Source organism: Gymnogyps californianus, chromosome 14, assembly GCF_018139145.2.
Source record: "Gymnogyps californianus isolate 813 chromosome 14, ASM1813914v2, whole genome shotgun sequence".
NCBI classification, from domain to species: Eukaryota; Metazoa; Chordata; class Aves; order Accipitriformes; family Cathartidae; genus Gymnogyps; species Gymnogyps californianus.
In genome coordinates this window covers 16287108-16300033 of record NC_059484.1, presented here as the reverse complement: position 1 = coordinate 16300033, position 12926 = coordinate 16287108, and the positions used below count along the sequence as shown (strand labels likewise).

Here is a 12926-nt window from a genome sequence, read left to right as displayed (position 1 = left end):
TGCTTTCCTTTTTTTATACTTTTCCGTTCTCTTTTGCAGTACCATGGTTCTCCATGCTCCTGATTTTCTTATGTTTTCCTTCAGAGGCAAAAGTTACAGTGATCCTGACACAGTTTGGGCACAGCCACAAATAGTCTGTTTGTCCTTCTTCTCTATGTCTCATAGTTAGAAAAGCGTCATTGTGCACACAGTTCTGTTGATTTCAGTGGATGAATCCAGTTCATCCATCATGTTAGGCAGTCAAAAAACCCAACAAAAAACTCAAACAAAAAAAAAGTCTAAATCCCAAACAGGCATCTTTGGAATCAGTAGTGCAAAATGTTTGCGGATCTCTTTTCCTTGACCTACTGCAATAATCTCTTAATCTTCAAGTCTTTCCTAAAATAGTGGATCTGTAAATTTAAAACATAAGAACAATGAAAAAAAAAGCAAATATAAAGGTGGGTTGTTTTTTTTTTAAAATCACTCTCCTCAGATTCTCACTTATACCAAACCATTATACATTTCTTGTAAGAGATGTAAACTGTAGGAAGATCCAGTGAACCTAGCGCATTTTTCATCTACACCAGGCCTCTTTTGCATGGGTACAGCACTGTATAAATGCACAAGTGGAGGGTATTCTTTAAATGGTGCATAATTTGAGATTACGATTAACGTTTATCAGTGCAGCCTCAGCTCTGTAGATTAAATGGAAAAAGACCTCCATCAGAGATCACATTTTAAATGCCAGCATTTTACAAGCTTTGACTATCAGTGCAGCATTTTGGAGGTACTTTAGAAATGAGCTGATAAAATGAGTGGTTACCGTAAGGATTTCCACCTGTCTTTTTCTGTCTGGTTTTCCGGACTTTCACTTTCATAGGAAGCCAGATACAAACCTGGAAAAGGTAAATATGTGTTATTCCAACAGCAACAGTAACCCCCTCTCTCTCTGCATTCTTGTATATCCTATATTGTACCACACGGCAAGAGAAACTGTAAAACTTCATGGTCCACCAGGTAGCTGGTAATCAGTAGGACACTGATGTTTAGCTCACACGTCTACCTTTGGAAAGCTGTTAGGTTAATTTTGATGGAACAGTAAAGGAGCCCAGAGCTAAAATATGTTAGCATGACCTTCTTATAACAATACTAAGCAGTTAAATGGTCTCTGGTTTTGCATATAGAGATCTGGGCCTATTTACTCCATCACAGCGCTGCTACCAAAGTGTTATATGAACATTAAAAAAGAGAGACAGTGAGAGCTGACAGCTAAACAAATAAACTTTTTAAAATTAAGGATATTCCCATCACTTAACAAAACTTTATCTTCCTCAATCTTTTTAAAGCTTATGGGGATATGGTATCTTAAATGGATACAAAACACCCTCAAGGTAAGAATGAGTTACAGAAACCAGAGAAGGAACACAGTAGAAGAAAGTAAACAGGTCTCTTTTTTTCTGCAAAACTTTGTACTGTAGGATGCATTTTATGACACCAAAATGTGTCTAGGCTGTAGAGTCTCCTCTGCAAAAGCTGGCGGTGCGTTAATATTTCACTGTGTTCACAGAATTTTTTTTAAGTAGGCTGTGATTTGCATTCACACACATTTCCTCATTTGACTGTTTAGCGATGCTTTGTTCTTTAATGCTGGAACCATCTCAGTATTCAAGTCCGTGCTACAATTCAATTGCATTTTAATATTGAAGTGTTGGCCCACCATTCCGCCACGCTGTGACAAGCATCGTGCAGCTGCATTTCACATACCACTGCTGCAGCGCTCTAATATACTCTCCCACCTTTTACACAGGGCAGGTCTTTCTGCTCTGCGCTTCCTCTGGGTAACAGGGGAGGCCTGCTGTGGCTTCTGCAAACGGCATCTCATGAAAGCAGTATGAATATAGGGGAGGGCATGAGAGAGAAAATCTGCAAACAATTAGTGGGTTGAGGTCACCCTTTTTTGGTCCAGCAGCCTGAAAACTGTACTTTTACCCCCGACTTTCATTTTCTGTCCCTTTAGAGCCTAAAAACAGAACAAATGCCTCCAGACTATCTGCTTTCGATACGTGTTACTTTAATCACATTAATTATTCTATTTTGGCAGGCATTCTTCTTAGGATTTAGGCAGGATTTTTGAAGCAGTATTTTGTGTTCTGAAGTAGTCTGTGAAATAAAAACTGTCTGGTCTGATTAACTTGGATTAGTACAGAAAACTGCCTATATAATCAAGAAAAAATAAACCCAACACCAGTATAGCTTATGGGAATATAGCTATAGACAATTCTGTGCCTGACAATGTACCAAGAGGCAACTGACACAAACCAATATGAAATGACACAGTCTGACATGCTGGATACCAAACTGAAGAGGACAGATAAGTATAAAAAGACAATCAGAGAAATAATTCCAGAACAGGGCTTTCATAGCTACAGCTTAAATTAATTACTAGAAAAGCTTTTCTTAAAAATGCGTTTCTGTAGATACCATATTTCTTTGCTGTAGGGAAGGAGGTCACCTGGACTACTATTGCCCTGGGCTATGTTCACTGAAGAGATGACAGTGTTGGTTTGTGGAAGAGATTAATTCAGGCTCCATCAATCACAGAATGAGTGGCTAAGGGACAGCTGACATTCATAGCAGTCCACAACATGGTTGTGTGGCCTCTTTTTGTGATTACAAAAATAGGGCCACAATGGCAACTTCCTAGTCAGTGCCTTACAGAGAAGTTATGGACAAGAGAAAAGCCATCAGGCAGCAGCTTCATGAGCTAGAAGGTTATATTTCCAAAAAACCATTGATAGACTGGGGATAAACAAGCTGTGTGACAGGAAAGCTAGGAAAGAACTGCGACTGGTCAGTGAGAGAGATCACCAAAGCATGGATCAAGGTGTTAATTAGTAGTGATGAAGAGACATATTTTCAGTGATTAGAGATTGTACAGAGTCTTACCATCTTCAGTAAAAATGGGAGCAGTATGCAAGTAGTGGATGATGTTAGGGTCTTGTTCAAAAGGACATTCCACTTGCTTCCATGTTATAAATTCTCCTACCTGCTTAGCCAGTTCCAGAAACTTCTGTAAACATAAAACCATTCCACTCAGATACAGTAAGATTATCTCACTAAAACAACCACATCCAAGCAGAAGACTGGAATCCACAATCCCTCGTGCCAACCGCAAGGACATTAGGAGAGAAAAGCCTTGTATGTTTAGATGGGTACATTTTCACAGTTCATTTACAGGGGAAAGAGAGGAAAGGGTGCACTACATTTCTTCTTACAAGCCGTCTCAGTTTGTACTTAAACGAAAATGTATCCATGAACAAAGGTACGGGTTACTCATATGTACTTAAGAATAGAGGACATAAACATTGATGGAACAGGAGGGAGCAGAATTAGATATATATTACATGACGTGGAGTGACTCCAACGCCTCACAACTCTTTAGGCCTTCTAACAGTTCTGATATAATTTAAGGCGATGCCAGGCTGTGTTTTACGCATTAGTCACTATCTCACGATGCCAGTAACTGAAGGAGAAATTTAATGCAACCAAAGCGATGCTGAAGAAATGATTTACAAAGAATTTGAGAGCTCAAGAACTATTTTTCATTGACACCGGGCAGTTCTTTCGGAAGCACCTCATCCCTGCCCCTCCACCGGAATGCAAGAACACAGCCGTTGCAATGCATGGCACAATGCAGAACACCTGAGTGCCTGCACACTGCCACTAGCAACAAGTTGTACTAGTGTAAAACCATCCGCTCCAGCAGAGAATTGGGGTTACTCAGGATATGTGACTGATACTACCTAGTGCCAGGGCTGTGGGGGAATAGAAATCCTTCTATGGCATTTAATAGAAATTCTTCTGTGTAAAACCTACAGGCAGGAGATAACACATTTGAATCCTTACGTGAGCGGCATGACATTTACCTCATGGACACAGTGACTCTGTACTCTATATGTAATTCTGCTTGTATTCTAATTTTTCTTTAATGTCCGCAAGTAATTTATGTCTTACTTTACCAAACTTCTTTATTAAAAATGAGGAAGGGCTAAAAAGGCAGATAAAATAAAGTATAAAGCATTTTATACTGACTTGTTTATGTGTGTTTTGGTTTTCCATGTTTTCTGAAAAAGTCGTCTTCCCCTCCAAGCCATAAGTATAGTCATTTATACTGCTGACACTATATTTCTAGCAGCCAACTAACATCGAGCAAGTTAGGATGATCTGCTTGTAATGTTTATATAAAATACATATATTAATTCTTTTATAAAACATTCTGAGATTGGTTTAACCTTCACGCAGTCACTTGAGATCGTCCATTTTGGCATATTCAATCTTTGTGGTCTGCACTGAAATTGCAGGCAAACGGTCTCAGTGCTATTGGAATGGGATAGATAAAAACATTTTTCAGATCTTACTTCAAAGTTGACGTGTCCATTTGGAAGGCGATTAGCACATCCTTCATTCAAAAAATAAATGTCTTTGATCAATAGGCTGAAGAAGGGAATCACAATCTGTGAAGAGAAATGACATAACTATTATCTTTCCAGTTCAGTATTTTCTCTGCATGAAAGAAGAACTCAATCAGGAGAGAGCAGAAAAAAGAAATATTAACTTTTCAGTGTGCTATGCACTTAAAAAGCAGTATAGTGACAGGCAAACAAAAGGGCAGTAGGGTATAGAGACACCTTCAGCCATCAGGAGAACGTACGCTGAAATGAATATGAACTGAACACAATGTTCACTGAGCAGAATAACATGACTAAGAAAATGCTAGTAACCCAGTTTATTATCAACAGCATCACTGCCTGATGACGAGATCAAACAGCAAAGAGCAAAATAAAATTGCAGAACTCTTCCCTTCTCTGTTGGGTCTTTATAAGCAAAGATGTTGAATACACAAATCGAGCAACTTAGAGACAGCTGGGAACCAAAGAACCAGTATTGTCCCTGAACAAGGAAAGACAGAATAAAATTTGATGGCCAAGGACTTGTCTACAAACAGTTAATCAGGAGTTGTTTCATTTTCAACAGCTCCAGGCATGGCTACCTCTTGAGGCATGTAATTTCCTTCCTGGTGCCCGATTAGTACAACCTGCTTCTCCAAATTAACCTGCAGACAGTGGGATTGAAAATACTAAGTTAGTTGACAGGAAACTGCCAACAGTAGCCAGAGAGATCATTGTAGCGCTCAAAATAAGCCCTGGGCATCATCCAGGGCAAAGTGGCATAGAGCAGTGATCCAAGCCTTCTCTCTAACCCATCACAGTCAGGTCATAATTTGCTATAGAAAAAGTCTACTTCTAGGTACGACTCTTGAAACGAATGGAATTACAGCAGGGATAAATTTGATGCCAGATGTTCTACAGCAGAAAGCAGTAACAGCGCTCCTGAAGGGCATCCCCAGCACTTCAGCAGAGACCCAGAGTGCAGCCGACTCCCTCCAGGTCCTCTTGTGTCACAAGTCAAAGGGAAAAGAAAGATAACACAAAGGACCAGTCCATGACAAAGCTGACCCCCAGGGCTCTGGGATTCGATATTCAAATCTGAGTCTGCCCACCTCTCCAGCAGTGGCACGGTGATAGAAAAAGGCCACTTGGAGAGTTTGAGCTATAAGGTCAGCAGCCATGTCTGTGAGCATTTTCCTGTGGCAGCAACACCTGCCTTTTAAGCCACTAAGTATAAACTTAATCACCATGAACTTAAAGGAAAGCACATCGCATGGTAGAGTGTCCAAATGCTTCCACTGTTTTATTTGTAAATTAACTGAACCGTAGCTTGTTAAGTGTGCACCGAAGTTAAAGTGCTTTCATGGCATGCAGATCAGCCAGGGGAGCAATCCTTTAGTGAAGTATTTAATGTCGTACTGTTATTCCATCTCATGCTGTACATCAGCTGTAACGGGATATGAAATGGACCCAGAACAGGATTGGCAGCTGTTATTTTCCAGTCTACAGCCTTCACGATACAACAGTGAGTGTGAGCAACTCATAGACGCAAAAACACTTACTGAGGCAAGGAGTCTACAAGCCACTACCAACTCTGGCTGTGAAAATGGAAGCCAATTTCTGTTTCAGCTAAAATACCACATGCAGTAAACTGCTAAAGATCTGCATCTCTGCCTGCTTTTTTATGGGACAGCCATAGATAAACTCTGTAATGTCAGTGCAATAGCCATAAAAAAGCCTGGACTGACACTCCAAGAGCCACTGGCATTATCCTGATACATCCCACTGACACCATATAGGAATGGAAACAAAGCACAGCCTAACCCCCCAAAATGCTAAGCCCTCCTGTCAGGGTGAGGTGGAGGAATTTCTAGTTAAACTGAGCTAAGTGTGCTTCAGGATTCATTTTTATATCGTCCAAACTAGATCAATCAACCTGAGGTAAAGAATACAATTCAGTCGATGTGGTTTGCTTTCTACCAAAAATGATAACTCTGTAACCAGTGTGGTCTTACAAGGTGGAAAGATAGAGAGCGCTGGAGCCAGACACTGATCCCCAGCTAGAAATTACTGCCAGGTTCTGTCTACATATTTTTTGCAGGCAGATGCAACCTTGTTCTGCCCTGCTCCACACTGCCTGGGAGCTAGGTCACCATCGTTAGTGGTACTAAACATAAACAAAAAACCTTGCTGAGAGGGAAGGTATACGAATGTGGGCTCAATGCCATGCTAATACAGCTACAAAGCCACCAGTCAGCTCAGAGCACGCGTAGAGCTTGTTCTCATCTGCATCCAAAAGGCGTCAAAGACATACCCTAGGATACCAATTCTCTACACATTTCCAGGGGACTTCTGTCTTTGGGTCACCATTTATTTCCCCAATAAAAATATGTTACCCTGCGTATTTTGTTTTCCAAATTTCTGTAGGAAAAGCAACAAAAGTGGATATAGTTACACTCTAATGTTGGCTTCAATCCAGGCACTTTGCTAGCATAAAATCTGGGTTAGTGCCAGAAACTCATATTTCACTCCCTTTTGATTCCCCCCCGCCGTGCCATCCAACCCACCCACATGCTGAAGGACAATTGCCTCCTGCAGAAAGAAGAAAGCTAATGAGATCAGACACGTTCTTCCTCCATAGTATCAGACGGCAACAACACACAGTACCGCACTGTACATACTCCCAACATTTCAAAGCCAGAGACATGTCATTAGCACAATGCAGGGTTTCCCAGTGGAATGACTTAATTTTGGAGGTGGTATAGGTCAGCTGACTGCATAGATAAAACCAGACGTGGTTCCTAACAAGTACACCCCTCTGAATTCTGCATGAAACATCAGCCCTTCTTCATTACCAGTTCTCTCACCCTGCACTTTGGCAGGTTTATTTCTGCCGCTGTACTCTGCCTCTCAGCTTTGAGAGCTGCCTTGCCGTGCCTTTTTACAAGCTTGCTCCTGAACAAGTAACGAGTAGTTATAACTATGCTGTTTACACATTGAGAGAAGGGCTGGATCAGAACAGTGGGGGCTGAGGTCAGGGGATCCTCCATGGGTATATTGAGATCCTTCTCCTACAACCTGTGCTGCAGTCTTGCACGAGCACCCTGAGGATGAGGATGGAGCGGGCGATGAAATTAGGCAGCGCTCTTTTGTGCCAGAAGGCCGGTGTCATGGCGGGGATTTAGGTGAGATGTGTGCACAGAGCAGGAGGAAGGGGGGTGTCCCAGGTCACTGGCTCACCCTGTCTCCCTCTGAGGATATCATTTAGCCCCTGAGCTGTGCTTCTGTTCAAGTGCTGTGCAAAACTCAGCAGCCAAGACACCAGCCCTGAGGAGAGAAGAAAGTAACGTTTCTGGTGAGTCTGCCAGTTAAAGATTAGCTCCTCTGGCCCTACAAGCAGTTTTTCTTCCTGCGAGACATAACCCACTGCTTAGCCTGTTGGTCTGCGACAAGAGCGCTCCCTCCAGAGCACCTTCCTTCTCAGGCAGATGGACTGAGGCCTGAAGCCTCCATCTGTGCTTCTGGGGTGGCCACTTGTCGAGAAGAGGGGCGGAGGGGATTGCGATCTCAAACTCTTGTAAGCACAATTCAGTTTGAAGATAATAATTGTCTTCAGAGTGATTTTTGCTACAAGTTTGCCAAGAAACAACATTTTCTATCCAAAAAGTGATCATGTTCTTTCAATTTTATTCAAACTCATTCAAACAAATAACTGATAATCTTGACTATAAAAAGAAACAAAATTCCTTAACTCCTACAGCAAGAATTACATGATCTGCTGTATCTGACACTGTATGTGACACCGGGTATTTCCCGGTGTGAGTAGCTACCAAATCATACGCTTGAGCATTTTCTTGAACTAATGTTATCTACACAAGGGAAAGAGAATATGGGCTTTTTCTTATGTAAAATAGATTCCTTTCAATCTAATAACTTCTCTGCCCTCAGTCTTAACCAGCTAGGGGTAGAGATATGACAGAGATCGCTAACTTCCACAGGAAATTAAGTCAAACAATAAAGCCACTGGTTTTAATATATATGATGGTCGCAGAAGAACTAAACTGCAGAAGCATCTCAGACTGACAGGTCCTCGCTGCAGCGTGTGAGTGTTAAAAGAATTTCTCTGCCAGTCACAAACATCCAAAGCCATCATTTCTTCTTTGCACAGAGAAGTGCTTTTCAGAACAACTCAGCGTACTCCCGTTGCAGCTGAGTCAGCCTGTGACCAGATGCTGATCTCATTTCACCGTAAATGCGGTGAGATTCCATTAGCTTCAGCAGATTTACATCAAATTTACAGAGATGTGAGATTAGCATCTGGCCTGGCTCCTCTAGTGAATGAATACTAAATTCCATATTATGCTTGTTCATGCAGTATCTACTTTACCTTAGCCATGCTCTGTGCAGAGATAACCTATTTATGACTATGTGCAATTGCAATGTTAAAAACAAACCCTCTTTCATAAAACAAGAAAAAGAGAATTGAATGGAGAAATAAGAAAATTAACAAGAAACACACTGGGGCACAAAACAGGAGGATCCTGCACTAACATCTTGTCACTCTGATTTTTGCAGCATCAGCGACATCTCAGAAAGCTATGTACCTGCCACAAACACTGATAAAAGACTTCAGTTCTTGCTCACCGAGATGGCAGCAACAGCCAAATGAAATGAAAATTCACGAGGACAGAATTTCACCCCAAATTTGCTGCAATGGACTCAGACCAGACTTCTTTGCAGGACTTGTGGTAAGTCATCTTTCCCTAATGTAAATGGAGAACCACCTCATCTCTGAGTGCGGTGCCCTTTGCTCTCTCTCTCAAGTCACGCACTACACAACAGGGGCTTGTCTGCACAGAGGCCTGGCTGGCACAGTTGTAACACAAGCACAGTTCCACCTGGGCCTGCCAGGCTGATGCTCCATACCCAAATAAAAGTCATTTTAGTCTGGAATATCTGTTCCATCAGGTTTATCAATCTAAACAATGTGAATTTTCCAGGGACATAGAGATGCTTGCAACAAAGTCCTCCATGCTATGTGTCCTGCCCTCTCTAGCTCCCCAATGTCTGAGAGCAAGTCCACAAAAGCCCTGTGATCCATTTCAGACTCCTTGCAGCCACAGATTTACATTTCCAATTGCATTTAGCAGTGCACGAGCCGTGCACTGGTGACCCATGGAAGGGAGGAGAGCATTTGCATCAAGTCTTTGAGGCACTGACTCTCAGCAGCAACGCACACCATCCATTTGGAGATAAATGGGATGTGGTCACACCTACCTTCTCCCTGTTGCTGTGTGCAGTGAGGGATCTGTGAGCAGCCCCCCGCAATGCTGTTCTGTAGTTATAGAAGTTACCAGTAGGGTCCATCTGGTGCTAGATACACAAAAGAAGACACGTTGGTTAGAAAGCGACCTGGGTCCTCTGAAGACAACTTTACCCTCAGTTGTAGCAAACCCTGAATAGAGACTAGCCTACATCTTCAAAAATCCACGTACACACAAAAACCTAAGAACCAAAGATACAATGAGAGATCTACAGATCATGGCTGTTTGTACCTTTGATTTTTCTAGTAACAGCTTACTGAGCTTTTATGTGAAGAGTAACGACCGCACATTTTACATATGCCAAATCCTGGAATCCTCAATACAAAAAAAACAACCTTGGGCCTTGTTCACTCGACATCCAAGGTATAGCTTGGGAGCTTTACACTCAGCATTGTGTCTGTGGCCAAACAAAACTGGCATCAGTGGAAGCACTATGGCTTGCATACAGGCTCATATTTTTGGGTTTTTTCCTCCTCCTATTTATTTGAGTGCTCTGATTCCCCTCTACATATCAGCAGCTTCACACCTTCCTCACTACACCTGGGAAACTTCAGCCAGAATCTGGCCCTCTGCCTGTGAAACATGTCTGCAAACATCTCATACCTGGATAACAATGTGAAAATTCACAAGCAAAAAAATCCAGAATATAATTCAAGCAGTGTATCAGCACCTTTTTTTCTTTTTTTACCTCAAGAATGAAAAATTTGGCTGTTTTCACTTTTGACCAAGTCTTCTTTAGCCTGGAAACTGGACTCATGTTCATTCCAGCTATGAGTGAGAAAGAAGAAAAGAGAGCCATGGATAAGAGTTGGGTTTCCTTTTTCATCTACGACAGCTGATGGAGAGACCTGGTTAGAAGCTGTACTTACAAATTATTGCCATCAGCGAATTAAAATTCCCTATGTTAAAGCACTCTCGGGCAACATCAATGAAGAATTCGATGACTTGTGCTCGCTGTTTCTTTTTTGCAGGCTGCAAATTAAAATAAACCAATATCTGTAATAAACATATGCAGAATTGGAGAGCATCTTGGGCATTTGTTCCATATATAGCATGGGTCCACGCACAGCTTGGGCCATCTGCCATCAGTCACTGGCCCTAATTCTGTTCAGCAATCCAGTGGGTGCTGGTGACTGGCAGTCTCTAAAATCAAAGCTTTCGTTGCAGTGACACAGAAGAAATTCACGGCAATTCCCAGGCTCGCCTCAGTTAACGTCTTAGCGCCAGAACAGGCAGCCCAAACAGCCCTCAAGCAGTGCCTCAGCTCCCTGCTGGCCTCCTTCAAGTCAGTGGGCACAGCAGCACAGGCTTTCCTAAGGGCAGGATTTCACACCCATATAACAGCAGCATCTTTGTCCCAGAAAGACTTTGTTTCACTGCGTTAATCCCCTTCCCCTCTTCTGGCCCTTTCAGCAATATGGCCAGGCCAAATGGTAGCTTGCATTTTAAATACACATTTTAATTGGACTGGAATCACCCCACCTTTTCCAAAGATGATCTTCAAATGGTAATGCTTTTTGAGTCACGGGCTATCTAGGCTGTTTATACTATTACTATTCCTCCCTTCCACACCCTTTTCAAAGGAGACAACATTCATTTCATTTTGATGGGGCCAAGTTAAACAAACTAAAACCACTACCAAGTTAAAAAACAACTCGTCACAGCTACAGTAATGGGCAGCAGGACAAAGAGCCATGCAATGGGAATTCACGTGCACAAGAGAGCTTTAGGATGACAGATAACAAATACTGCTCCACTAGAATCTTTTCCAGCAGAAATCTCACAGGATAATTCAAGGCATTTTTTCCTCTCTTTTTCGCTGCAGGGTTCATTATTCCACACTGTGCTCCTACTACATCAAGAGAACAGTGTATCCCCCGTGTGTCGCCAGCTCTGTTTTGCAATATGTTTGTCATTTATCAGATCGCTTCTGCGAGTGCAATATTACTAAAACTTACCATCAGATGCTTAGCTAGGTCATAAGAAATAAATCCCCAGGTTTGCTTATTAATCTAAAATCTCAAACTGGTACTTCAGGCATGCACACATGCCACATACTTTTCACTTACCATGCAAATTTCTGTTGCTACAAGATAGCAGAGTCTATTGAACCATTTCACATAGGCCTCAAGGTTACTCGTCTTCTTCTGGTCACTGAAACAAGTCTGGGGAGAAAAAAGCACAGAAAGACGTACAACTGTGTTTCAGTTAGCTGCCTGATCGCTAAGGTAAATACTACACAAAGGTAATTATTGGTCACATCTCTCTCATGCACATGGAAGACTGTGCATTAAGGGCCCCTTTCAAAAAGTCAGCGGTGGGAGGGTGGCTGGTAGATGCACAGGGTCTAGCTGAGCGTGTCACACTGCACAATTCACGCCAGTGTATAGAAAACAGCCCCATTTTGCCTGCAGCAAGTGTTTGCTGACACAGTCTGCACTGACCCTTGTTCACTGGAATATTAAACAGCTGGGGCATTGCAGGATTCAGACAGCAATAAGAACATGCAGAAAAAGTAAGACAAGCACAGTCTTCCACAGCACGCTCAGTTTGTGGCTTTGATTCCAGGACTTCCTTCACTTCAGTAAATGCAATCACCCACAGCTCTTTTCTGGAGGGGAGAGACCATAATTTAGTGAAGTGGACAAGAGATAAGGAAGAGAAAACACAGTTCTAGTTGCTTCTTTATGGAAAAAAAAAATAGTTCCCTTATTGAGTTTTCAGGATAATAGGCTCTCTAGTGACCAGCTCTGTCTTGATGGCTGCTCTTGAACAGGTCACTTACATGCCAGAGATATTTCACTGATAAAAGCCATTACAAGAAGCACATTTTTCACTTTTTTATATGAAACTTAACAGAAATTCCCATAACCGGTACAGGCTGTGGGAGCAGATACTTGGCTGAACTCTTCCAGTCCCTTTGACATCAACAGATAATTTGACTTCAGCGGAGTGATAGGGCAGTTCACACAGACTGAAGATGTTGCTTGGGACTGTAAGAATTCAAGTCCTTTTCCCAGCCCTAAATTCTTAGACTGTCCATCTAGGACACACTGCTCTCTAGAGTTCACGTAATTTATTTGAACATTCATTAACATCCACTAGAGGGTATCAGAGAATACTGATTTTTTGTTTTATTAAGATGATAATTTCCCAGAGCTACCATAATTAC

At 42.0% G+C, this 12926-nt stretch overlaps 1 protein-coding gene across 3 annotated transcripts in view; it reads right to left on the bottom strand.

Moving 5' to 3' along the window:
• Window positions 1–357: 357 nt before the first annotated feature.
• Window positions 358–12926, bottom strand: part of RASGEF1C (RasGEF domain family member 1C) — a 28347-nt gene continuing 15778 nt past the window's right edge. For all 3 annotated transcript variants that reach the window (XM_050905391.1, XM_050905390.1, XM_050905392.1), the window contains 8 exons: window positions 11824–11919; window positions 10624–10726; window positions 10443–10522; window positions 9708–9803; window positions 4401–4496; window positions 2929–3052; window positions 806–878; window positions 358–392 (listed from right to left, as the gene is read on the bottom strand). In XM_050905391.1, coding sequence (XP_050761348.1) covers window positions 368–392; window positions 806–878; window positions 2929–3052; window positions 4401–4496; window positions 9708–9803; window positions 10443–10522; window positions 10624–10726; window positions 11824–11919 — 693 coding nt within the window. In that variant the 3' untranslated portion in view covers window positions 358–367. The remainder of the gene's footprint in view (window positions 393–805; window positions 879–2928; window positions 3053–4400; window positions 4497–9707; window positions 9804–10442; window positions 10523–10623; window positions 10727–11823; window positions 11920–12926) is intronic.